This window comes from Thunnus maccoyii, chromosome 9, assembly GCF_910596095.1.
Source record: "Thunnus maccoyii chromosome 9, fThuMac1.1, whole genome shotgun sequence".
Taxonomy (NCBI): Eukaryota; Metazoa; Chordata; class Actinopteri; order Scombriformes; family Scombridae; genus Thunnus; species Thunnus maccoyii.
Genome location: NC_056541.1, coordinates 4,594,917 through 4,622,748, shown reverse-complemented (window position 1 = coordinate 4,622,748; position 27,832 = coordinate 4,594,917). Strand labels below are relative to the sequence as shown.

Here is a 27,832-nt window from a genome sequence, read left to right as displayed (position 1 = left end):
AAGGGTGCATCATCTCTCTCCATAAGAAAATGTTTTACATATTTTAAACAAGACATGCAGGTTTTAATCAGACAACATCCTTCATGGATAGAGAGTAAGGTTTCCTCTTTCAGTGGAGGTTAAATTATACAGTCAGTGTTAATGTTGTAGCTGCAGGTTTGCTTCAGCTGCTACAGTCTGTTTATTTTACTATGAACACTGTCGTGAGAGGACGGGGAGTGCCGTTTACAACAAAGAGCCTTTATTTACTTTGACTAAAAGAAGCCGGTTTCTATTTGACGCTGGTTCTTCACTCTGATTTTTCTGTTTGATGATATTTTTATGATATTTATTTAAATATATTAGAGCCTCTAGAAACCGGAGTCAAATTCCTTGTATGTGTGAACGTACCTGGCCAATAAAGCTGATTCTGATTATTATAAATGATTCACAGATTGATCATATTTTGTAAGAAGCCTCTTTGTTTTCTTAACGGTTTTCTACTTGTTGTGTTAATAAGCTGCTTCTGTTGTTTTCTCTTAATACTAAATAAACATTTTCTTCACTTTTAGACCTCTACTGTGATCTGTTTCATTAACAGCAGTTATCACAGTTATTTAATTAGTTAAAAAGACTCTGAGCAACAGAGTGGTGGGTATTAAATGACTATATCCTACTAAAGGTGATGCAATTAAATTATTAAAATGAAATTATTCTGACAACCTTAACAAAACAGTTCTTTTTATCTATCTATTTAATTGAGGAAGGTTAATTTAAGCTAACCCTTTTTGAATTAGTTTCTTCCAACATACACAGATCAAAGCAAAATAAAGCAGAAAACATGGAGAAGTGTTTTATATAATAATAAATGTTTGTACCAGCAGTAGGAAACGATGTTTGAGGTGTTTGTTGGGTTGGATGCAGCCGTACTGAGGCCCCTCGTTGTACAGCGTCCCCGTGGGGTCAAAGAAGGGAACGTAGCCGTCCCTGCCGGTGCAGAGGTAAACCTTCTCCAGCTGCAGCTTGTAGGCCGCGTTCAGGTTCTGCTCAGGGTTCCACAACACCCGGCCGTACAGAGTCTGACCTGCAGGGGGCAGCAGAGGAAAGTTGTTTTCCTTTTATTTCTATACATGATTAAAATGTTTGAGTTTGTGCTCTTAAATGAAGAGAGGATTACAACATTATCTCGATGCATTGGTTGAACTTGTTAGTAATAATCAGTCAGTCATATTCTGATCATTTTAAGTCACACACACTGATGGAGAAATGCTGAACGACCTTAAACAGTTAAAGAAAAATAAATGGATTAAATAAAACACACACAAAAACTTTTTGCAGGATGCATGATATACATATATAACTTATCTGTATATGACTGAAAAGTTATGATCATTAGATCTTTTATTGCATCAGTCATCAAAACAAAACTGACAGGACAGTTTATTGTGAAAGGACATGTCAGCAGGAAATCCTCAAATTCAGTTAAACCAAAAAGCTGCTCATCACTCTTCACTAATTATCTAATTATCTTATTTAAAGGGTTCCCTCTGTGCTATGAACCTCCTGTCGTACCCATAGAGAACGCTCCCTTGTAGTCCATCTCGGCCATGGAGACGTCAGCGCTGGCCGGGTCCATCATGAAGACCTTCTCGTTGTTGCACAGCTGGAACTCCGTGTTGAGGGAGTAAACGACGGGGACGGGACGGTTGGTCTGCTGGAAGGCGATCGGCACCAGGAACCTGGTCGAAGTAGGAGACGTTAAGGTTATCGGCTGTACTTTGATTTGTTTTCCTGTTCCCACAATGCACCGGGCTCCTTAACACATGTCATTATCAAACTAAGACTGTTTGGGCTCTATAACAGAGATTCTTCAGTGTTCTTAAGATGTTTTTACTACTGTGTAGAATGAAATTTAATGTTTTTTCACAGTTATACCAGTTAAAGAATGATGGAAAACCAGTTGGGACAATGAAGCCTACAATTATTTATTAAGTACACGAATTTATATCACATTTTTGTAAGAACTTCTCAGCTGTATATGACGAGTTTTTGCTAAAACTGACACTTGTCCATCGTGAGCGGATGAACTTCCTGTTATTGTAGCTGCAGTATTTCGCTGCAGGTCTGATGTTTCTGATTGAAACTCCACAAAAAAAGGATTAAACAATTTCCTGCAGCACAATCCACTGTCGCACCAGTCAGATTTAATTTATTAGTGAGAAAAAAAACAGTTCTAAGTAATGTTACTGATTACAGCAGGGAAGGAAAATGTTTTCAAGATCCTTGTAAATCAAATTTTAATAACTTCTAAGGCTTTTTTTTTTTTGTGGGAACTGAATTTGCTGGATAATTGTTTACAGCTGTGTGTGTGTGTGTGTGTGTGTGTGGGACGACGTACTTCTCTGGAGCGTGAGCCGTGCAGGAAAGAGGTTTGTCACCGGGGTCGATCCAGGGCTGAGTGGGCTGGACGGTGCAGGGGATCAGGAAGACGGTGTACTCTCCAGAATAGTCCTTCCTGTTGATAAGACAACACAGAAGGATTAATACGGCCATGCAGCGAGATACTGAGCTGAAAATGGGTTGATCAAGAGTTCCTCTGGAATCCAAAGTGAGAAGATTAAAAACCTTCTGGGTTTCTCAGGAGTCACTTCAGGATTTCAACAGAACCATTTTAGTTGTTTGATAAGGAACTCTGAGGTTCCCTGCAGCTGTGATCAAATAAACACGACATCAACCTCCAACTGAGATCTTCTTGCATGAAAGTGAACAACATAATAGACCAGATTCAACTTCTGGAGAAATATATCTGTGGTTTTCTGCATAGTTTGGGCCGATCTGGAAGTTTCCTATATATATATGTTTTCCTAAATCTTAAAGCTGCTTTGCAGTAAAACTTCCAACAAATTTAATTACATATTTTGTTGTCACTATCCTGTAAATGTCACTATTGAGCGAGGGATCTAATTTCATAATTTCCATTTAAAGTTACTACAGGAGAACTTTCATTTTGTGTTGATTTTAGTGCCCCCCTGTGGACAAAAGTGGTAGTGTTTTCCTGGAATGAAGACTGCATTTCCCATGAGGCTAGCAGGTGCATTTGTTTTGGAAGTGAGTGAAAGAAAGAGCTACTTATTTTTAACACTATTTTTCTTTTTTAAACACAGCTGTTTGCAGGATGCATAGCGATGAGGTAATGTATCTATTTGTGGCTACATAAGATTAATAATTGTAATATGACAATGGTGAAGCAAAGTAAACTTTGTTTTGGTTACATGTAAGGCTGCATCCTGCAAAGCGGCACCTTCCTGCAGGGTTGTACGGAGATATGTGCAGGTGTGGGTGTGTTTATTTATGCTTTAGAACGTAACTGCTATGAAACAATCAGAAAATAAGAAAAAAAAGAGGTAGTGGTGTGATCAAGGACTGTCTTGATCATATAAAACTCAAGAAATCAAGACCATAAAGGTCTCAAGATGTCAAAGAACTCAAGCAGTCAGTTTTTATTGTAAGTAGCCATGTTGAATAAAGGCTTTTTAACTTCATCCTCCTGTTTTTTTATTCCTGCTCCATGCATTAGTGTCTGAAGTTTGTTTTTCCTAATCAGAAAATAACGTTTTATTTCTCAGATTCACTCTGTTGTTCTCGCTACACCGCTGCTCGCTCTCTTCATTCACTCTCTAGCTCGATTGTCCACCACTGCTGTCTCTCTCTCTTTCTCTCTCTCGCTGACAAGAAGTCTAACTTTACTTTTAACGTTATCAAATGAAGAGAATATCCTCCCTCCTCATCCTAGTAACGTCTTTGTACTCCCTCATGCTACAATACTACATGTAATGTAAACATCGGCTCTTCTGGTCTGCGTGCTGTAAATCGTTTCATCTGATTTTGCAGGAAATTTGGCTCGGTGGCAGCATTTACATTTAGAATAACTATATAGAAATGGTCTCATTTGCTTATGGAGGTCATATAGTCATCAGCATGACAGAAATAAAGACTTCCTTGACTTCCTCCGGGTGAAGCGACTGACCTGCTGTAGGAGCTGGTGGCCCTCCACAGCTGGTACGGTGAGTCGAAGGTTTGGGCGCTCCACAGCAGCTGGATGTCAAACTCGATTCCTCCGAGGTGGTCGGGGGCCATCAGGTGGGACTTGTGGCCCGGCAGAGTGTGGTGTTCAGGGACAAACTGACCTGGAGGAAAGAAAAAAACGGAGGAAATATGTTTTTATTCCACTGATGTGATACTGACATGCGTCGCTTCAGACCAGAGCGAAAGACTTAACACATCTTTGTACACAGCTGGATATTCTTGTATTAATAAGAAGACAGATGCTTTATAGAACAAAACCTACTGTAGGTATGATCTTATCTTGGAACTAATATGTTTAATGTCAGTGGTTTTGTTGTGTGAACTCACCTCTGAATTTAGCGTGAGTTTTAAACTCAATCACCAGTCGTCCGTCTTCTCTGATGTAAATCCTGATGATCTGCAGTCTGGCGGAGAGGACGCTGTCAGTCTGAATGCCTGCAAACATCAAACACCAAACATGACAGTTAGAGGATGCAGATCTTTGCTAACATAAGCCAAATGCATCTTTAAATTCATATTAAAGAAAATAATATATTTGTTGTAAAAGGTTGTCTATTTTCATCTTACATTTTACCTAAACTGCAGTTGCCTCACCTGACAGTGTAAAACAATTATGCATAAAACAACAAGTCGACTCAAATTGTCATAATAGTTTTGAAATTGGAAAAGGTAATATAATATAATGCTGTGTTCACATGTGGAGAAAATATGTATTATGAGAAATAGGATTGTTGTGTGTAAGCAAGAATAAACACAAACGTCCTGCTTCATATTTAAAGGGAATCTTCACCAATTTTACACATCAGCGTGTGTTTCCAGGTGTTATAAGTGAAAAAAGTCGTATTAAGTATTTTCTAACCTGTCCTCCAGAGCACGGTGTCGTAGAAGAAAGAGAACTCCATCTCGGTGTGATGCTCCAGAGAAGCCCAGCCTCTCGGCGCCGTCACGTAGATGTAGGACACGTAGAGAGGAACCTGCACCGTCAGGAAGGACTGAGCCGAGTCACGAACCTGGAAACAACAGTAAACAGTACGCTTTAATGTCGGTTCTCAACATGAGGAGAGGGACCCTACAGAGGCTCCTGCTGTGAGTTTTAGTCTTTCTTGAGTATTTTATAAGTTATTCAGAGTCACAGAACAAACTGGAGAATTTCTCCATGAAGGATGTTCCAGCCTTTAGAAAAGGTTTTTTTCTTTTCTGTCAGCAGCATTTTTTAAAAAATTAAATTCTGGGAAACTGAAATTCTATGACAATTCACTGACAGACGGGCCTTGAGCTAAACCGCGAGCTTGACACCGTTCTCCAAGTCGACAGCGGCTGACAAAACAAAAATCCACTCAAGGTTTATTAGCTCTAGTCCTGGAGCTTTCAACAGTGTGTTGCTTTCGAGGTCAAGAGGGAAAGCTCAACTTTTAAACCCACAAGGATGAAAAGTCCTAAAAGTGCTCTGAATACTAGAAAGTTTGAGCGGACCTTGTGTTGTTATGTGGAAGAAAATATGATTTGACTAGAAATATGTATTATGTAAAGAAATAGTATTATGTGGTCTCTGCTTTATACTGTTAAATACCTCTCTGGGATGTACTCACTGATGCGCTTTGCCCTTCGTTTGGACCCGTGTTTTGCCCTTCAGTTGATCCCCTGCTAAAAGCCTTTCCGTGCCTCTTGTCATATTGATGAAACCCAACTATACAGATGTATTTGTTTCCCTCTCATTTACATCCTCCATGTTTTGTTTATATATTCTGTCTCAAACAGTCTGTTGGTGCTTTTTTTTCCTCCTGCTGCAGCATAATAAAACCTGACTCTTTGGCTTCATACAAGATTTTCCTCATTTTGTCCATTTTAAACTACTTTTTTTCTTATCACGACTCGTATCCGGTGGCAACAGTAAGACCCTGACTTTGACTTGTACCTGGAAATCGGCAGTGACGGAGCCCCCGCAGACGTCGATGAGCTCGGTCATGTCGTAGTAGGCGTCAAAGGTCCAGATGCAGCTCTTGAGGTTGAGGTGCTTGTAGAGTTGGATGCTCTTGGCCTCCCGGATGTTGGGGTTGAACTGGTAGGGGCGGTCGTATCCGGGACCCAGAGAGATGCTGTCATAGGACACGTCGTCAAGGAAACCCGTCTCTGTAAAAAAAAGTTGCCAAGGTTCGGATTAACTGCTGGGACACCGTAGCTCTGACTCTTAAACCGTGAGAAATGCTGGGTGCTCTTGAGATATAAAATTGAGAACATGTTGCGCTGGTTTATTTAATCAAACCTGCTCTGGATGTGAATCTCAGATAAATCTTTGAAGTGTAAAGTGATGTAAATGATTTGGTAAGTAGCCTGCGGGTGTCTACGTCTGATCTCTTGTTTCAGCCCTCAGGTGAGCTTTGATGAAGAGGACACACAGCGTGTTTGTGTGTTTGAGTGAAAGGTGTGTGTGTGTGTGTGTGTGTGTGACTGACCAGAGATGCCCTGCAGGTCTTTGAGGGTGACCAGGTTGGAACAGACGTGCTGCTGCCGGTAGATCGACTCCGACAGCAGGAAGTGCAGGTTGTGCAGCGGCATGGTGGACACCAGGGGGAGCATGCCGTCCTGATGGGGGATCTGCACCGAGATATGGATGCTAAAGAGGGACACACGGAGCAGAAGACAGAAGAGATTAACAAACAAAGTATGAGGTTTTGGTGAAGACTTTTATCCAAATCCACCCGTCTTTCCTCACCGGTTGGGGTGCTCTTTGTGTTTGACATCCAGGTATTTGAGTGTTGCGATGAAGGACTGAGCCTGGAAGCCTCTGGCGGTTCCCGTGGTAACAGGCGTGTGGCAAATGGAGCCCTCAGTGCCGATGGTGGCGATGTTGCTCCTTAGCGGCGTTCCAAGGTGACCTGACTTATCCCTGGCCTGCGCCACGCAGCGAACGTGGAAACGCCGGCTGAAATAAATGCTGTCCAGGACCTGAGAGAGGAAGCAGAATGGACGAGATGTTAGAGACTGTGATGAAGAATAAGGCTAAGTGCTTGTCTTAAAGGAGGCCTGGGTGCATTGTGTTTGTCTGTCTCTCTGCCTACTGAACGTATAAATCCTTAAAAACAAATACATAGTTTCATTTTTTTCTCTAAAACGCTTACAGTTAATCCAAAATACAGCAGCTAGACCTCTAACCAGTACTAGCCGTAGGTCCCACATTACCCCTGTTTTTGCATCCCTCCATTGGCTTCCAGTAAAATTCAGAATAAACTACAAGATCCTGCTGATTATTTATAAAGCGCTCCATGACCTCGCCCCCTAGCTACACTTCTGAGCTCCTTGACCTCTCCGATCCTCAAATCTCGGCCTTCTATCTATTCCCCGCACAAACCGCAAATCAAAAGGTGACCACGCGGCGTTTGCATTCCTAGCCCCCAACTCAAGCCTTTCTATAGACCTCCCTTCTTGTTCCCATGTCCTATTTTATTTCATTTTGGTTGATTTCTCTCTGTGTCATGTTTGTCTATTCTATTAATCTATCTGTTTCAATTTTGTGTGTGTGTCTGTGAAGCACTTTGTAACTGTGTGTTTTAAAAAGTGCTATATAAATAAAAGCTTACTTACTTACTTACTAATTTCCTAAAACAGAAACAACCACTGTAGTTTCAGGCAAAAGTTACACAAACAGGACAAAACAGTGGGGACTATTTTGAGTGGGTTGGTGATCTAGTGAATATTTCCAGCAGCAGTACAGTGTATGAGTGATTGACTCAAAACAAACAACAGTTAATACATTTTTGGACAGTAATGGATTTCTATGGCACAGAGGGATAACATATATCAGGCTTTGGATACAAACACACACAATACTTGCTGGTAGAATCAGTAGATTGTTGGTTTTGGTCTTTCTATGAGATTAGTTGACAATAAGAAGACTAATCCATTAAAAAATGGAACAATCACACTCTCATAGTTTTATGTAATGGTACCATTCCACTTTTAAAACAGGTAACATTAGCATAAAATGTACCAAAAACAATGATAATACATTTAAAAAATATATACTTTGTGAATAAATCTTTAAATTCCATCTGGCAGAGTGATATTTGGGAAAAAGGAAGGACATGAAAGCTAACAGCATGCTAGTTACTAGCATGCTAGTTACTAGCATGCTAGTTACTACCACATCGTTACGCTACAGTTGTAACGGACAAACACAGTCTAGCAATAATTAGTCTTAGTAATTCCATACTACATAATGATCTTTAATGTATACTTTTATATTACAGCTGCCAATTCAAGTTAAATTAACTAGTAAGCAAAATTTCTCTAAATATTTGATTTTTGTTGAACATTTGTCAGTTATACAGAAATGCTAGTAAAGCTACTAAGCTATCCTGTTGCTCTTTCACCATCATAAATATCACAATCATGTATAACAGACTATATAACAAGTCATCACTCTTTACATTTTCAGTTTATATTTAAGTTTGAAGTTTGTCTGTTAGTCATCTTGGTGCTCTGTGGTTCTTTGGCTGAGTTTGGTGGAGCCAATGAGATTATTTCCCTCTGTGGACCGACTCACCATATGGTTCACGCTGGTATACGGGGTTGTGTCTGTGACCGTCTCAAAGGGGGACCGGGCACCGTTGGTGTCGGTGGGTGCCGCCACTTCCCAAGAGAAGTGAACTTGAGTCTGGTTGATGCCCGCCTCCTCGCAGCGCTCCTTCATCACAGAGTACTTCGGGTAGTGGGGGTCGCAGGGGGTGACGCACACCAGGGGGTAACCTGGAGAGGGGGTCTTCTTACTGCCCTCCTTCGTCACTTCCTGGACGTGATCGTAGTCAGCGAGAGAGACCACCTGGGGAGGAAGGAGGATTTTATTGTTTTTATTACAAGACGGTCCAGAGTAGCTTGGTGGGTAGAACACAAACACTGCATGAGATTAGGCTTCCTGCTGAGGGACTGTAAGGCATTTGGAGTAAAATCACCCATAAATATAATATTATATAATATTTTAATGGCATACAAACATAGCTGAACTGATGTACTCATTGTAAGTAGTTAAATTAAAAGTAGTTAAATGCATAAGAAATGTAAAAGCCTGTAAAATATTGCTAATGTTTTCTGCTCTCGTCCTCTAGTTACTGAATATGTATTGGAGGAGAGGTGAGCTTTCGCTGGGAGTGAAGATGTTTCTTGCTTCCGCTGCCAAGCGCTCTGAATGCTAAAAACATGTTAAGCACTCTGCACTGCTGGAAACACACAAAAGCATAAAACATCCATTTAAATCAAAGAAGCAAAGTCACTAAAGTCCTTAAAAAAGCTGCTTAAGACACATCGTGTCCTAGTTTCTCCAACTGCTCCTGCTTTATATCTTTGTGTTGTTCTGTGTTTGTTTTATTATCATATAAGACACATTGGATGAGTTAAGTTTTGTGACAGCAGCCGTTATTTAATTTAAAGACAAGTTAAACTGATAGATGTCACTCTGTAGTTTTCTTACAATAGGTGGGGAAGGGAGGATGAGACTGCCTGCAGCCTCCTGGTCCAGAATGGTCACTGTTGCCATAGTGATCTCCCCAAGTACCGCCTCCACAGGGTCGTCAGGGCCAAGGACCAATGAGAAGGACTCATGCCACTCCCTGTCCTCATTGGACAGAATCTCAACCTTGAACAGGATGTGGTCCATCCCTACGAGGTGATCAAGAGGAAATGTTGAGTCATATTTCATCTCAGTAACATTAGACTCAGACAGTTTCAAAGTTTTTAGATTCACAAACATGCAAAGAATAATCTGTCACTTTCAGATTTTTGGCACTGACCAGGCGTGAATTTGAGCACACGGCTCTTGGGATTGTAGTCGACTCCGGACTGGGCTGATCCGTCTCGGGTGCTGCAGCGGATCTTGGAGGTCCGATCCAGATCGCCCCGGCGGATCACCTTGATGTTGAGCACCTCGACGCCATCCGGACCAGGAGGCTCTCTGACCTGATAGGACGCCTGCTCGAACTCAATGGTGGGAGCTGGAACAGACGAGGATACAGAACACGTCACAGTGCTGCTCTGGTGGTTACTTAGATTTGCTTTAAACCTTAAGAGGCGCATAAATGTTTAAAATAGAAACATCATCAAGGGCTCACAGGAAGCTTGCTCAGTCCAGTGTTGGTTGACACATTTTTATAAAGAATTAAATTGTTAAATAGTATCACTGAATGGTTAGATGAATAAAAAATGGGTAAAGTAAAGTTTTTTAGAAGTTTCATAGAGGAACCTGCATAATATTTGCTGTAAATCCACAAAAGTATTGGACAGAACTAAGCTGTGAGCAAAGGCTGAACTGTGTAAATCTTATTCTTTTGCAAGAGTTCAGTGGAGGCCCTGAGGATAAAATGTAAGAAAATATCAACAAACCCTGATATACACGTTTATAACAGCTGTAGAAGATGGCCTGCTTACCATCTTCATCATTGGTGATAGTGATGGTTACGATGTCGCTAGCGCCAACCATAGCGCCGCTCCAGTGGTCACCCAGCGGCGTCCCAAGATGCACCTGGAACTCCTCTTCGGGCTCAAAAACGGAGTCGTCATTAATGTGAACTGTGCAGTTCTTCACCTGCAGAAACAAACAAACAAACAAACAAACCCATGATATGTAGACACTGAAAACAAATCTGAATTAATCTGCTTCAGTTTAAATTTTTTTGTACCTTTTCTCCTTTGAGGAAAGTGATTCGTGACTCATCGGCGTTCCTCCTCTCCTCAAAGTCATCCATCACCATGGCTGACATGGTGCGGGTGAAACACCTCACCGATGACGTGAAGGACAGGTCGCCTGTACGGATGACGGGGATGTGCAGGACGCTGTCTTTCTCCTTCACTGTGTAGGCGCTCTTCTCAAACTGCATGCTGGGAACTGAGGACGAGATATCTGGTTGTAAATTCTACATACAGGTCAATGTAACTAATATACCAATAATCTATGGGTATATACAGGTATTTAACATGTGAGAAGCCTCAAATGAAGACAGTGAAAATTAATAAACCATTATTATTATTATTATTATTATTATTATTATTATTATTATTATTATTATCATATTATCTCCAGTGTGTACGTACTGTCCTGGAAGGTGTCTGTGATGACAACGTTGGCTTCGTAGGGCTCTTGGAGGACAGCACCTTGAGGAGAACTGAGGAAGACCACAAAGGACTCAGATCCTTCGATGGACGGGTTCTGGACGTCATCCATGATGGTCAGACTGCATGTCTGTGAAGTATGGAGGAAGGGCAAATGTATAATTTATTAATTGCCTATTTGGTTTGTTTTTCTTCACCTTGTTTTCAGTTCATTATGATTTTTTTCTTCTTCTGGGCAATAAAAAACTCTTTCCCTGTAGCTGGAGGACTACCCTACAGGAGGTCCATAACACAAAATGCATGATGTGCTTCTCATTCTTCCTTTAATGGACTCGTTAGAGATGAACAATTATCCAAAAGATGTGATTCTTGAAGAATAATCCAGCTGCCTTTGATTTAACACTTTAGATATCTTTAGAAAGACAGCTTTAACGACACTCCTTCCTGTCCTCACCTCTTCGGTTTTCCCAGGTTTGAACTCCACCTTCTTGGAGCTGGGGATGTAGTCGACCCCCGGACTGGCTGAGGGTGGGTCTGAGGGTCGGGTGGCGCACCACACAGACGTCACCGAGGACAGGTCGCTGCCGTGGCGCAGCACAGGTATCTCTATCGTGCCTTGAGTGTGAAGATCAAAATGAAACGCAGGTTAACACAAAGAATACAGTAGATGTGTGCTCTGGAGAACCTTACAAACAAGAGTCTGAAGATATCTGGCGACCTTCTACAACCCCGGTTTACAAAGTCTGCTTTGGTCTGCAATTTCAAAGTAATTAGCATCATAAATGAATTTATAGCAGCAGAATAAATTGACAGAGAAACTTAATTTTGAAGCTAATCTCGCAGCGTCTAATTGTGCTGACTGTTCAGCGCTGCAGTACATGCTTTTATCCAAGATTAAAGAAAAAGTCAGAGAACCACATAAAGAAGAGAGAGATAGACAAAGAAATCCGAGGAGGATTGGTGGCGAGATGAGACGAGGCGTACAGGGAGTGTATTTATAGCAAGTAATATATTAACATACATCTCTCTACCAAGTAATGTGATATGACATTAGCTTTTAACTTGTGATCCAGTCAAAACGGCTGCTTAAAATACCCTGAAAACTTTTATACGAACACACCATTCACTCATCCATTCACACCAGTTATTTCACTTTAGAGATTTATTTTTTCTTTTGTACTTTTGCTTTGAAGTTTTCGGGGGCTTTAAAATGATTCAAAAGAATTATATGTGGCGCAGTGTGATTGTGAACACGGTGTAGGAAGTATTTCCTACCGACTGATAATAATAATCTTGTTCCTGTATGTTTAAATGTTCATGGCGTATGCTTATATTCTGTTTCATGTGTAGTAGCTTTGTAAAGAGAAGGGGTAGGGGTCCACACAGGCGGCACTACTGGCAAAAAATTAATGATACACCCCAGGATGTAGCCACTGTGAAACTACCCTTTCCTAAGACAACTTCTTTTTTTTTCCACCTTCCCAATTTCCCTGTGAAGATCATTAAATTTTTATATTTCTCTTAAACAGCATAGCTAACTAAAGACTGAGGAGTGTAACTTTATTTTTTAAAAATAATTTCTCTTGGTGGTAGAGAATGATCTGTGTCTGTATTTAAGAGACTCGTACCGGCGTCTTCAGTGAAAGTAAAGGTGGCGTTCCCAAGAGAAACAGTCGACGCGTCGTTGGGTCCGTCGATGACCACCTTGGCCACCATGACGTCCCCCATGCGGGCGTTATCCGAGGCGTCTGACAGCACCAGCTCAAACTCTTCCGACAGCTCATACTCGCTGTCGTCGATCAGCTTGACGTCACAGGTCGACATGCTGACGCCGGGGCCGAAGATGACTCGGTTGTCGTTGGTCATGCCGCGGCTCTTGTAGTCGGAGCCGGACTCCAGACCGTGGAGGCTGCTGCCCTGAGCCGACTTGGCTAAGGTGTAGCAGAGAGCTGACACGGTGCTGGAGGTGTCACCTACGTGGGAAAAGAGGGAGAGATGGATCACTTTCCTCCTGCATTTCAACAAAAACGACTCTAGCATCATCTATTCTTGAAGACGTGTTGGAAGAAGCAGATACAGGATACATATACGCACTCTGTCATACATTGAAAAGAAGGGAAGTACCTTAAGTTTAATGTAACAAGAGAGAATTAAAGCGAACAATAGGTAAATAGGTACCTTTTCTCTCGATGGGAACGTGGATCAAGCCGGTGCTCTCGTTGACGTGGTAGGTCTTCTTGTCGAACTGTAGAGTCGGTTCGTCTTCCGTGTCGTTGATGTTGACGACGGCGCGTGTGTTTCCACCCAGCAGGGCGTACACGGGCATGCTCAGCTCCACCTGGAAGCTCTCAATCCCCTCAAAAACCTTATCATCGTTAATGATGATGGTGCACACTTTGGTGTCCTCACGCTCGTCAAACTGTACCTGTGAATGGACGGGAAAGTGGTGATGTTGTTAAATATGTGCTCTTCTTGTGATTGGACATAATATCTAATGGCTTAAGTATGAAAACAAAGACAATGGAGGGCAGAGAACAATAACAGTGACATGGGATGGTCTCAAAATCCAATGGGAGGTCTCATATTCTTTGTGAGATCAATGAATAGCTGTATGACCTTTTGATGGGAAATAACTAATGTTTCAAAGAGCGCATGGAGGCTTCAATTTCAAACAAAGAGATCCCCTCAAACAAAAAACTGTGCTTCTATTTTTGGAAGGTTTAGTCTCCCCACTGACAAACGGGAAAATGAAGTGCTCCAAAAGGATCTGAGGTATCAACCTGAAAGTCTTGTAAAAGGCTTTGAAAAGTCTCTTAATAATAAAGTCGCCATCAATTATAAAATTCAATACACAATTGCTCAGAAGCAGGAAAATGAGTAGTGGATGTTAAGATTTTTTCAACTGTTTTCTTAAGCCAATGGAAAGTGAAAACCATAGGCAGAGAAAGGCTGTTACCTGTCCAGCATATTCCACATAGTCCTGCTGGCCGGGACGGGATCCGACGCTGCTGGTGGAGGTGGCGCTGCCCTGTTCGGTGCGGCAGAGCACGATGGCGTACTGGTTGAGGTTGCCTGTTCGCTTCACCGTCACCGCCACAGTGCCGGCCTTCTCACTCACATTGTAGCTGTGGAAACATCAGAGGAAATGATTGGTTATTCTACAAATAACTTATTTCTGACCAGACAAAAGCCTCACACATGATTCAGACCTTTTGTGCTCGAAGCTGATGAGGGACCACTGGATGTGGAAAACGTTGTCGCTGACTACGTTGGGTTTGCTGTCCTTGACGAGGAACTTGAAGTTGTCCATAGTTTCCTGAACGTTCTCCTGGTGCAGCACGTAGCGGATCAGACCCAAGTTGATATCAGCTGGAGAGGAACAAGGTCAGATTAATGTTGATCAAATGTGAAAATCTATTATACACCTCAATTATTGCTTCATCTCAACCTCTCAGGTCACACATCGCATGGAAAGTCACAGAAACACCCCGTTGTTTGTCACTGAACAATATTTCTCTCAATAAAAATAATGTTTTAAATGTGTCAAAATTGTCACAGAACATTGCAGCAGGTTGTAAACAAGCAGAACCAGTTTGAAATAACTTTCCCGACAACTGAAGTGTCCTTGAGCAAGAGAATAATTCACTTTTCTCTCCCCAATGAGTCACCTTGGCCTTACTATGAGTAAAGGGACAACAAAAAGAGACCCTAAAGGGATCAAATTTTAATATTAACAATCTTTATAAGGTTTGTCTTTCCCGTAAAATAATGACTCCTTAATTTGCTGCCTCCGGCCTTCTTCTATTACTTGAGAGGAGTAAAAAAAACTTGAAAATGAAACTAAAACTCATCACCGGCTCACAATTTTTGCTCATTTATACCTTCCAGAAGAGTTCTTTGTAATTGATGGCTGAAAGCCAAGAAAAAAAAAAAAAAAGATGAGTCTCTCTGGTAGAAAGCTGTTCAAATGACCTTCAGGAAGTTCAGAATAAACATGTATAGTAATGAACAGAAAACAGAACTAAATGGGACCACACAGGCAAAAAAACCCAAAAAACACTCATATCCAGAAAAATAATATTTCAAAACACGTTTTCAGGCTGAGAGCAGGGAAATGGCAGAATATGAGTAAATGTTGGCAGTTGGGATAATGTTGACAGTTAATCCCGTAACAAGTAAATCCCATTCCCTTTATTCGCATTTCTTTTTCTCTCAGGGTGAATTTATTTTAGTTATTGGATATTTGTTATCATTGACTAAATGATGTCTGTTCGCTCCAAAATCTCAAATGCAACACATAAAAAGTGTCTGTTTGGAGTTTCTCTCCAGCCTAGAGGATCAACATTTTTACAAAAGCAAGCTGACATTGATCCCTGGCTGCAGCCTAGAGGTGAAGATAAACAGCCTCGTGATGAGAGCGCTGCTGATTCAAACTGCGTTATTGGCTGGGAGACGTGGGCTAGAGGGGCTGCCGAGGTGCCTTTGAACAAAACCTTTCTTGAAGAAAAGGTAGTCATTTCCTTGTATCCTTGACCCCTCGGTCCTTCAAAACTGATCCTCTACCTTCAAACATCAGGTGTAACATCATGTATTAGCTGAAGAACAAAGGATGAACAGAGGAGGGCAGTGACGCAACATCAAAAATGGGTGAAATTAAGTAAACTTGACTGCAGTCTTCAGCTGTGGTTTGTGTTAACCCTCCTGTTGTCCTTGGGGTCAATTTTTAACCCAAAACAGAATCCTGACTAAGAAATTATGAATTGTTTTAACTATAGTTGAGATCAGATGGATTATGGTGGACTGGTATATGTAAAAGTTTAGTCAGGATACTGTTTTAAAACCATTTCAATTTTTTTGATGACAGTACATAATGACACCTGTTGTCCTCCCTGGTCAAAATTGACCCGAGGACAACAGGAGGGTCAAATTTAATCAATAATAATTAAGTTGCCACCCCATTATTCAGAACTCTCTTTGTTAGGGTCATTTTAAATCAAAAGGTAGGGTTAAAAAGTCGCCCGAAAGCTGTGATTTCCTACCTGCAGATCACCAGATAAATCTGAGGTGTCACAAAATGATTGAAAAGAGACTTTTTTGCTTTTCTCTTTAGAAAATCTTGATAATTTCACCTCTTCAGCCTCTTAAAAATCCCTCAAATTAAACAACATAAGAAGAAGAAGACCATAACTTGTACCAATAACAAGTAGGCATGCATTCATTTAATGCAATAACAAGCCAAAAGTGTTAAGAAGCACTTTTGAATATTGGAAGGTCAATCTATATAACAGAGTATATTAAAAAGGTGTAATGATGATCCACTAATGTAGAAAACTCTCTTCCTTTTCTAGCAAATAATGAAAATAGATGATGAAAATATAATTGTAAACACCTGTTTTGTCAACTACATCATTTCTTTTTCCTAGGAGAAATACAATAAGGTTATGTAAGATGTTAATATGTGTCTGCGGTAAAAAAATAATTAAAAAAAGAAAAGAAATGAAGGCCAGGAAAAACAAAGAGATGAAGCTGTGTACCTTGTGTGAAGGTGGTGATGGGGTTGCCAGGTTTCAGCTTGCTCTCCAGGAAGCCGTGCTTCGGCTCCGTGGTGATTTCGTACACCAGCTGCCCGTCGTCTGTGTCTGGATCCATGGTCAGCAGCTCCTTCTTGGTGATCAGGTTGGTGGCCTGGGAGACATTAAAACAAGAAATGACTCCAATTACTTACGCTACAGTCACATTTATACTAAACATTATGGTTCTCATATGACTGATGTCATATACAGTCTGAAGGAAAATGATTTAGCAAGGTGTCCTCTGCCCTCATGAACTACATCTGGTGTCATTATGGTAATAAACTCCTTTACTGCTGCTGCAGTGGATTTGGATAAATGAAGGCAGAGAATATACAGATATATTTTTCGCATACTAAAGTGCGCAGTGGTTTTACAAGCGTACACACACAGACACAGAGAGTGATATTTGGCTGTCATCTTGATTTGAGTGTCCTGGAGGCAGAGTCTGCAAAAGTTAGACCTGCCTGAAGCACTTTATTTCACTAAAGACGCTGCCTGCTTTGATCTATTAATTCTGTTTATTTTCTTTTTAACTCTGTATCTTGACATCATTGCAAAACCTCAGTGATTTTCAAGGCTTGAATGAATGAATTAAAATAAGCATTTGTTGATTTTTATAATGACAGATCTATGAACTCTTACTATTCATTTTCTGGGCATCATATGTACATGTATATGTATTTCTTAAAACAAAAATATAGATACTACTGTACGTTCATGTTGAAACCATTTTGGCCTAAAAAAAAAATATATAATTCATGGGGATCCAGACCTGTGTTAAGTTTGTAAAATCCCTACAGGCAAACAAAGAGTTTTCTCTTTATCCAGGAAGATCAAGAACATGAAGAAGAAGAAGAACCAAAGATCTTCAGTTCAGGCAGCGGATGAACAGGACTGTACTGGTTTGGTAAGTTTTTTTTGCAGCTATTAGAAGCAGATGCAGGATTTTTATAATAAGCTAATTTGCCTCAGTGAGAATACATTCAGGACTTAATTACCTGCAGTGCTAACACAGCACACAGACTCAGGATAAATGAACAGTGACATTTTTACAACGTCTACACAGGAAACCAAGGGTTTACATTGTGTTGAGGTGTTTGAACCAGCAGGGGGAGCAAGTAAATTACACACTGTGAGCAAACAGTGATAAAGCTTCTCTTTGCATTTCTGTCAATCACAAAGACACGTTTAATAGATTACTGTGATACAATCGCTCTGAGAATCACATGGAGATGTGTGTTTTTGCACAATCATGTATCCCAGACAAACTCTTAGAGTCATTACTGGAAAAAAAAGATTTTTTCAGGTAGAGTTTGTTGAGTCTCCTGCTAATTCAAACCTTTTTGTCTGTAAAGTGTCCAGTGAAAGTGGAGAACAGGAAGGACGTATTATTATAAGCTGCTCAATGACAACTTGAAAGGGTGCTGAATTAGAAAAAAAAGGTCTCCATCACTCCCTTCACAGCTATTTAACATCACCACGAAACAAAGCAAAGACTAAAAGGGCATATTAGAAGATGTTCAGGATTACGTGATCCTGCTGCAAAAAGAAGACTTGTACCTTGTTGTCCATGTACTCCAACCACTGCAGCCCCAAGTTGGTAACGATACGCGGCGTGCCGTCGTCAACCGGCAGGATATCGATCTTGAACTTCTGTGGAGCGGCTGTCACTATCTGGAAGATGGAACAGTTGTGACATTTGATAAGTTCAAAGATTTCAAGTTTCAAGGGGAATTTGACGAACAAACAAACAACAAATAAAAAGTTTTGAACCATTCCCAATATTCTCTTTAAAGGGTTGCATCATCCGAACCACAAAACCCCCCTAGTGGTTTCTAACCATCCACATAGCTTTGCTTTTATTTTATTTTATTTATTATTTTAGATATCTGTCCCCGAGATTTCTGCCTCTACCCCCAATATAATGGACAGTGTTGAAATAGGACATTTGAAAAATTCAACAGCAACATCTGGTTGCAGAAACAGCATCCTGATGTCACGTTGAGAACAGCGAATGGAAAAGCTCTGGATATAAATGCCAAAAAAGAAAGTGCTAACCCTAAGGCTAACCCTTTATTGATTTATCCTCCCTTTAAAAAAAACACTGATGGTCGGCTAAATCAGATAAACTACTCCAATATTACTAGTTACTGTTTTGTCCGAGGTGCGTGAGGGAATTACAGAAAGAGCAGATGCTGTTAAGGCCAGCTTTGAAATGTGCCATTTGAACGATGTGTTCATCCAAAAGGGTGTTATATGAGCTCATACATTATTTAATAACAGGGGCAGCTCCGGTGGGAGAAAAATTCACCTCAAAACACCAACGGCGTTAATGCCACAAACCTTCTCCTGCGCTACGGAACATGTGAATATCAAGTCGAACGTCCCAAGGTGATGGAAAGATAATAAACACCGGCCTGAGAAGTGTTTCTGTGTGTGTGTGTGTGTGTGTGTGATATCAATACCTGCCTGCCATCATTCAGTTTAATCATATGGACTATTAGTAGTGACAGGTGGTGGAGGGCAGCTGAGAGAGGGATGGCTAAATTGACAAGCTGAGAAGTCAATTCACCCTGAAGCTTGCTCATAACTATCACCATAAAGCTGACATTAACACACACACACACACACACACACACTCCTCCGTTTAATGCATACTACCGCAGTCCGGCTGGCAATGTGAGCTGTTAAAGAGGTTAAAAGATGAATCTAAGAGGTTGTGAGATGATTAGAAGGAAATAATAACCTTTTTTTTTTCCAGACTGAAATACTTTACTGGTGTCTCAAAATTATTCAAATGGGAAAGTTTATGTGACTCTGAGTCATATTAAAGATTAAACAAGCAATAAAAGGTTAGCAATCCACTGCCTTTGCCCCTAGCTAACCTATTTCTACAATATCCACACTTTTCAAAAATTGTCCTCACTGTCTTCATCTTTAAAAAAAATGTCTCAACTTTTTACTTCGGCGATTAAGATTCTGGACATGAACTGCAACATCCAGTTTGAGTCTGACCCGCATCTGCTGATTTTCTGTCTTCTCTCTGCTACTGTCTCTAATAATGATACAAAAATGCCCGAGTAATATTTAAAAAAAACTTTCAAAGAGCATCGTAATTTTCCAGAAATGTCATTCTCCAGGTCTGTAACTGAACTTTGTCCTCACAAAAATACAAGTATAAGAGCACACACACATACACACACACAAACTGCTGATTCACCCCTCACGTCACATAAAAGGTCAGAGCAGTGACTCCCCAAACACACACACACACTAACACGACCTTCAACACACACCCCAACTCTGCTAATTCAATCGTCTAGCTGTAATAAAAATGTCAGGAAGCTGCCTCCTTCACACACACACGCGCACACACACACGTGTTACCTCCTTGCCACCCTCCTCCACCATGAAGAGCTGGTTGGTGCCGTCGGCCACAGTGAAGGTGAAACGGTCCTTGAGCGAGTTGGAGCCGTCGTGGTTGTAGCTGATGCGGTTCTGGTAGATGTCGTCCATGGTGAAGCTGCTTGTCTCTCGGTAGTGTTGGCCGTTGCTCGTGCGCTCCACGGTGCCGTGGCGAGGAGCCTGGACGACGGTGAAGACGATGGACTCCGCCTGAAGGAAGTAGTGTTAAAGGGTTGAAACGGAAATGTTAAAGGAGGCACGATGATGGACGGTTATGGTGAAATATGGTGCGAAGGCTGCTCTCTAAAGCCTGCTTCTACGGCTCTATGAAGGAAATTTACTATTATTATTTTTGAAATGATGCTCATTAATCATGCGAGGGGAAGGTCAGGTCTTTTGTTTTCCGTCCATGAGAAAGAGTCACTGTCCTGTCGCTGTCACTATTCCTGTGTACATAGTTTATAACCAAAAAAAGGAATACATTCAGCTTTGTAGCAGCTGTTTAAAGACATTCTGGGAAATTAAGGGAATTTTTATTTGCAGTAAATGTAGGCAAGGATGTTGAGAGAAAGCACCAATGTTTTCTGTTTCCTTAAATCAACAGAAAACATTCTTTATAAAGTTGTTGCCAGAGAAAATAAAGCTCTAGAGAACAGCAACAGAGGCCAGCTTACACAGCTTATCACTTTAGAGGTCCTGCTCTTTTCTAAACAAACCTTTAAAACCGGACAAAAATAAAAGAAAGTTTGTGGGGATTTTCAGGGATTTGTGTAGCTACCTCGGTGTCTGCGTCGGTGGCTTTCAGCTCAAACTCGGTGATGGTCTTCCTCACTCCCTCCTGGACCCTCATGCCGGGGACCTGGAGCAGAGGCAGGGAGTCGTCCACTGGTTTGATGGTGATGTAGAACGTCTGGGCAACCTGGAGACAACGTACGCAAATCAGTATTAACATGAATCAGCTTCGATGCAATGTAGATGTGCACTACTAGTATTTTTGTGTACATTTCCTTCTTTCTACAAGTCTGTTTTCTCCATCATCACACTTATGTTTAGGATCAAATTAGGTGATGCTGAAGTCTTCAGATAAACTGAAGGATTAAGTGTCTCTTCATAGAAACTTCACCTACTTCTTAAACTAAATAAAATACTCGGATTGTCTGAAAAATAATCAAAACAGAGCAGTTTTTTCTCAGCTCATGAAAAGCAGATGAACACAGGACGGTGATGATAAATCCTCCTCTACTGAAAAATGTATTTTTACTTCTTCAGTTCCTTCAGTTGGATGTTTGAGCTTCAGTGTGCAGATTGATGTACGTGCAGAGTTTGACACTAGAAGGCTTTTTATCACAGTAATTTGCTGAGGGAGGAAAGTTTCTCTGAGCTCAACTTAAATCTGAGTTTAAGGCGTCTACCTATGATCATGCTTTGTGACATCACAACTAGTTTTGAGCCAATCGTGGTCCAGTATGTGAAACTTGAAGGCTCCAGTGCACAAACATCTGGATTTTTTCAATGAGGGAAAAGGAGGAAAAGTCATTTTAAGAATTTTTATCAAGGTAATTGAATGTTTTTTTTATGGAAAAACCATATCAGACACATTCCGAGCAGAGGATTATTATGTCTTCAAACCTGACTCAAGGGAATCAATATCTTCTACTGAGAGCAGTTAAGTGATAGTCACTTTCAACACTATACGCTCTGGGGAATATTCAACCCATCTATAATTTCAAAACCCTGATGATACACCTCAAAAAAAAGCACAAACTGCAGTTATAACAGAAACTGTGACCCGGTATCCCCCCTGAGCAATCCCATCTCATATTGAGTAAAATATTCTGCTTTAGCATGACTTTAAAATTCAAAAAGACTTAAATGTAAAACATTTATGATAAATATGTAGTGCTTTTCCAGCGGGAAACTGCGAACCGGAGAGGGGAGAGTTAACCAAAGTAGCACCGAACCACTTCACAAACACTAACAACTACAGCGGCTACAAAAGCCTCCACACACACTGCAGTCAGCCAGGCGTGAAGGCCAAATGACCTTTTTCACATGTTTACTCAAGTCCTTGTGGTCCTCATTAGTCTGGATTAGCAAGGCAGATTTATGTATGAGGCGAACTGGGTTTAGAGGGGGGGATGGAGGGTGTGGTGGGGGGATCGGGAAGGGCTGGAGTACCACTTTCTCTCCACTCTAAAAGCTCGGGGTTCGTTAGATTTGATTGATATTTTTTTATATTGAATAAAATCCTTTAGACCTCATATCGAAAGGGAATTACTATGCTATGGGTGAGAAAACTTTTCATAAAAAAAAGGAGTTTTGCAAGATATTTCAGGCTAAAAAAAAGCTTCTTCTTCTTCCAACAATAAAGCCAATGACAAAGCAGTCTGGAGGGCTTTTTATGTGGAGGGTGAATACGCTGCCCGCCTTTAATTCATTATCATGAGAACTACGTGACACAGGCATTGAGAGCGGGGTTATCTATTGTGACAGAAGTACTCGGGCTTGAATAACGTACACGTCTGCCCGCCTCTTCAAACAGAGTCGTCTTAGCTGGAACTTTTGATTACGTGAGGTGAATTTTTTTTTCAACTGAGCTGACCATTCTGTGGGGAACCCTTAATGACTTGACTCTTTTGTATCAACCTTGAAGAAGGCTCAGCAAGTCCTGGTTGATCCTAGTGTCACGTCCTGCCTGGATTTTATCTGTGGTTTTTGGACTCTTTGTGTATTTTGTTCTCTTGAGTTTTCAGTGTTGCATTCATGTTGCCTGGTTTTTTTCAGTTTCCCTTGTGCACCTCCTCTCACCTACCCTGCATCACCCTGGTCACCCTTAGTGTCTTCCCCGGTTTATCTGCCCCCCAGTCTGCCCCCCAGTGCGTTGTGTCACCTGTTGTCTGTTTACTTTAGTTCCTGTTTTATTTTGAAATATTTTCTCCTTGTGTCTTCTCACCTTTACTTCCTGTGTTTGATCACCTCATGTGTTTCACCTGTGTCTAGTTTGCGATCACCCTGTGTATTTATCCGAGTTTTTTCCTTGCGTTTATGGTCTTTGTTCCTGGTCCCAGTGTCTCTTGTGACATCGTATCCAACCTGCTTGCCGTCTCTGCGTTTGGGTCCACCTGCTCCACTCACACAAACCTGACACCTAGCCTATCCAGGGAGTTTAAGTTGCTCCCGTCTGGCTGCAGATACAGTCCGCCTACATGCAGGATCAATAGGCTTAGGAATTCTTTTGTTGCGGCTGCCATTGGCCTTTTAAAAAATGCATTGTGATATCATGTTGTATGTTATATTGCATTTACTGTTTTGTCTGACGGTTGTGTGGAACTGCTTGCTGCCTCGAGGATAATAAAGATTTCTTTGACCTCGACACAATGTATGTTGTTAAATGGAAAAAAAAAAGACAAAAGAGCTAAAGTTTGTTGTATATTTCCTCTCTTTGACATAGTCTTGGTGAAATAATACATTTCACATTTTCCACCAAATGGAAATTAGCTATTAAGACTCAAGGCTCTTGTTAAAAAGGAGGTTTTGTTTTCTAGAGAGAACTTGGAGAAGAGGTTTTTTTACTTTTGACTGAAGCAAAGTTGTTTTTTTAAACCAGTATCTAGCGAGTGTGCACGTCCACACTTTGTCCAAAAGGTGTGATGGGAGGTCACAAGTGGACAAGCCTAAAAAGTTGGGAATTGCTGGGTCACATCCAATCCGCTTAACTGAAATGCTCAAGTAAAAGCCCCTTAACTTATCACAGTGCACCGCTTGATATCAGAAAAACCTCCTTCAAAGCACCAAATTGAGCCAAATCACCCCTAAATTTGCTTGAAAGGCAGTTTTATTCTTTATAGCGTTGACCTCCCCCGTTCACCTCATTTGTCCCGTCTGACACAGTGAAGGAGAACTGGTCGGCGTGCTTCTCTTCTTCGCTGGTGTGGACGTATTGAATGCTGCGTGATGCCAGATCGGCCTGGGTGAATGTGCTGATTCTGGTGCCTGAGAGAGAGAAGATGGAAGAGCTGTTAGCTGAGTTGGAACAATCAACAGAAAGTAATTTACTTCCTTTTTTTTTCTTTGAATACCCACATCCTCGGTGATTCATCCCCACTCACACACACACATAAACGCAAAAAAACATCATTAAGGCATCCGGTCTTTCATTAAGACACATTCACTTTGAACACACGCTGCCACACTCATTTATTATCATTAATGCATTTTGTTGTTTTTCCACCAGTCTTTCCTGTGTTACATTTTCACTGTCAGTCGTTTTTCTACCCAATACTTCTGTCTGTTTGTCATCCTAAATTGTGTTTTTTTAATCTTTTTTTTATTTTGGCATCAGCTGGTTTTTATAAGCCTCTCTTGTCATTTCACCTCAGAACACACACACTGAGTGTTTATTTTTCACTTTTTCGTTTTTTTTTTTTTTTTTTTTTGGCTTTTATCATTTTAATGAGCAAATAAACTTAACTGAACCTAAAGTTAAATATTTTTTAACGAGGCTCCGGCTCCACTTCACTCTCTGACGCCTCCACGGATTAAAACTCAGCGGGAAACTTAATCAGGTTTGATAGCATCAATCAAACGTTACTCTGCGTGAAACTAAAGGCAATTTTCTAAAAAGGAGCCAAAATATATATCGTGCGTCAGAGAACACAGACTTCTATTTCTGCTGATTTGTTATGGCTGGATGCTTAAAAGGGACTTGAATTAGGTTTTAGAAACAGTGGCCATGTGGTTCATACTGTATATACAATAATAACAATTATTTCCAGTTGTGTTTGATGTAGAAAGTGATGACATGGTTTTGTATGATGAATGCAAAAGAGAAGATGGACATTTTCTCTGATTTCAGTCTTAGATATATCATATTCTAACATATCATTTTGTCAGTAGGCAGTTTAAAGGATCAGTGTGAAGGATTTAGTGCCATCTAGTGGTGAGGTTGTAGATTGCAACCAAATGAATACCCCTCTAGTCCCCTTCCAAGCATGTAGGAGAACCTACGATGGCCATGAAACTTGCAAAAAACGCGAAAGACCATCTCTAGAGCCAGTGTTTGGTTTGTCTGTTCTAGGCTACTGTAGAAACATGGCGGTGCAACATGGCCGCCTCCGTGGAAGAGGACCTGCACCCTGTATAAATATAAAGGGCTCATTCTAAGGTAACAAAAATGCAACAATCCTTATTTTCATGGGATTATACTCTAATTAAAACATACTGATGAGTCTGTTCTGCTAGATGCCACTAAATTCTACACACTGCACCTTTAACAAATCAAAAAATTATCATATAAATAGCTATATTGATACTAGATGGGTGTATGCCTCACAATGAAACGCGTCCTATAATTTGCAGCTAACAGCGTTTCACCATTTACTGATAGTAAATTAAGGGAGATATTGTTTGTTCCAGGTCTGTCAGCGCACTGCATGAAGAGATATTAAGTATAAACAGACCTCTTATGTCTGTGACTTTGATATGAAAGTAATAACTTGTTGAATATTACCACCCAGTAGTGAAATCAAAGTTATTTCCCTAAGCAGACGCAAGAGACAAAAGGTTATTTCCCTGTGTGGATGAAAAACAAAACTTCCTATGAAGCAGGTCAAATATTATACAGGGAGAGCTATAACTCATTCAACGTGTCACCGAGGCCTTGAAGAAATGGAAGTGGAAGCTTTTCAACATCAATCTTCTTCACATCAACTTTTTTGAAGCCTTGTCTGTGTCATCAACTCTCCCCGGCTGGAAGTTTATATAGTACATCATCATAATCAGGACAGGCAGACAGGGAGACAGAAGCAATACTCAGTAGTCTGTAATAATAATAATAATAATAATAACAGTCAGTCAGTGATGAGTTTTTGTACATTATACTAAAGGGAATGGTATTTTTTCTCTTCCATTTATCTTGACAGGAAATTGCAGGAAATACCAAGTTACTGTTTCCCAAAGTTTAAACACAGGCTGAATGCTGCATAGGCAAACTGATATACTTTTATAATATGAGCAGAGAGAAGCACATCTTTAAACTGTACACATACAGGCTACAAAAGTTACTTATTTAAAACATACTAAAAAAAAGATAAGGGCCTGCTTGATTTGGAAATACTTGTAGGAACAGACTGTTCTGATATTCCTGCATCCCGTGCAAAACCAGGAAAATTTAGGCTTCCAGATTAAAGGATAGGTTCACATTATATTAACACAATAACAACATGTCCGTATATGCATGGAAATAGTTCTGGTTGCTGTGATCATTGCTCCTGTCATTACCAGTCAAGAGGCAATCCCTTCCTTACCAATGTAAAAAATCTGCAGTCCTAATTCTGTGCAAAAATGCATCCTGAAAGCTAATATGAGGCTTCAGCAGTCTGAAATAGAGAAAACCGTCTTATATCGTCCACAGTTACAGTCATTTAGCGCATAATTTCTTCTTTGTGTCCTTTCACCACAGCATGGACAGGTGGAGCAATTACAGCAAGACTCTTTCAGTTTACATGTGAGCATAATACTGTGCATCCAGACTAGGTAACATCACGATATTTCAGGGTATTTCTGCGATAATCACATTCTTGACGATCTGACAAAATACTGTGATTTTTTGCTGTCCTCGTACTCAACTGGGTGCTTCTGCTTGAGATGGTGAAATAAATTTGTTGTATTGTCTTTTGTTTTTACAGTTTTCTTGCACTTCTTACATATTGCTATAGTACTGTGGTGATGTTTTGTAACCAAACCACTTCCACACTACTGAAGTCGCCCTCCTTTCTCTGGAACTAACTCCTCCACCGTGCAGCCGGTAGCGATGTTAATTTCGCTTTCAGCCATGCTTGTTGTTGCTGTTTGTAACGATGTGACGTCATCACATCAACAAGTCGGAATATGGCCATTATCACGATATGAATTTTTTCTATCATATTAAAAAATTATACTGATACCGATAATCGAGAACAATGCGATACGGCACATCCATAATCCAGACATTCAGAGTTTTTGAGATGTTGTTTAGTCTTTGGCAGTTTTGAGGGAAGATTTCACTTCATTGCACAGCAGTTTTACCACTGTGATACACTGATTTAACGTTTTATTGTTGACATAAAACAAAACACTGATGAGCTGTCTCAGACGATGACAAATTAACTTACATTTAATTCCAAAAGTCTTGTTTCAGTTTCACAGAACTGAGCTGAGCTAGTGTTGAACCGCAGTGGAACTATGGGAGATTTGTTTTTCATAAGTCAGCCAACCTCAACAAATCTCATTTAACATCAAGATCTGAACATTGCAGAGAGGTTCAAATGCTTTGGACTGAGCAGAACTAATGAAGCCTCTTGGATAAGTAGATCAGTCTATTTGCATTTGACTGAATATTTGTTTCCTTTTTTGAAAGTTACTCCAAAACCTACTTCTAAAACACGTCACACCGAGCTGCAGATAAATCTCAGGTGAAGTGGGTTTTAAATCTCGATTGATTTGTATGACAGGTGCCCTTTGACTAACACTCCACCTGAGAGGGGTGTCACAACCTTACACAGCTAACAAGCCTTTTGAAGACTTTGCCTTTGAAAGTGGGCATTGATAGAGCACATTCATCTCTTTGTGCTGTTACCTTGACGTTCCTCGTAGGCTGACAAGCTATCCCAGAGGAGCAGGGCAGCTAGCTGTGCACGTTAGCATAGAATGAC

At 40.7% G+C, this 27,832-nt stretch overlaps 1 protein-coding gene across 3 annotated transcripts in view; it reads right to left on the bottom strand.

The window, feature by feature from the left end:
* The window catches only part of fras1 (Fraser extracellular matrix complex subunit 1), a 294,733-nt gene that overhangs the window by 4,612 nt on the left and 262,289 nt on the right, over nt 1–27,832 (bottom strand). For all 3 annotated transcript variants that reach the window (XM_042420806.1, XM_042420807.1, XM_042420808.1), the window contains 25 exons: nt 24,010–24,134; nt 20,920–21,060; nt 20,124–20,351; nt 18,297–18,410; nt 16,698–16,848; nt 14,373–14,532; nt 14,120–14,288; nt 13,342–13,588; nt 12,792–13,136; nt 11,618–11,778; nt 11,146–11,293; nt 10,734–10,939; nt 10,483–10,639; nt 9,849–10,049; nt 9,530–9,717; nt 8,609–8,884; nt 6,779–7,011; nt 6,519–6,679; nt 5,981–6,195; nt 4,925–5,075; nt 4,393–4,500; nt 4,007–4,166; nt 2,378–2,494; nt 1,552–1,718; nt 858–1,063 (listed from right to left, as the gene is read on the bottom strand). In XM_042420806.1, the coding sequence (XP_042276740.1) occupies nt 858–1,063; nt 1,552–1,718; nt 2,378–2,494; nt 4,007–4,166; nt 4,393–4,500; nt 4,925–5,075; nt 5,981–6,195; nt 6,519–6,679; nt 6,779–7,011; nt 8,609–8,884; nt 9,530–9,717; nt 9,849–10,049; nt 10,483–10,639; nt 10,734–10,939; nt 11,146–11,293; nt 11,618–11,778; nt 12,792–13,136; nt 13,342–13,588; nt 14,120–14,288; nt 14,373–14,532; nt 16,698–16,848; nt 18,297–18,410; nt 20,124–20,351; nt 20,920–21,060; nt 24,010–24,134 (4,535 nt within the window). The remainder of the gene's footprint in view (nt 1–857; nt 1,064–1,551; nt 1,719–2,377; nt 2,495–4,006; nt 4,167–4,392; nt 4,501–4,924; nt 5,076–5,980; nt 6,196–6,518; nt 6,680–6,778; nt 7,012–8,608; nt 8,885–9,529; nt 9,718–9,848; nt 10,050–10,482; nt 10,640–10,733; nt 10,940–11,145; nt 11,294–11,617; nt 11,779–12,791; nt 13,137–13,341; nt 13,589–14,119; nt 14,289–14,372; nt 14,533–16,697; nt 16,849–18,296; nt 18,411–20,123; nt 20,352–20,919; nt 21,061–24,009; nt 24,135–27,832) is intronic.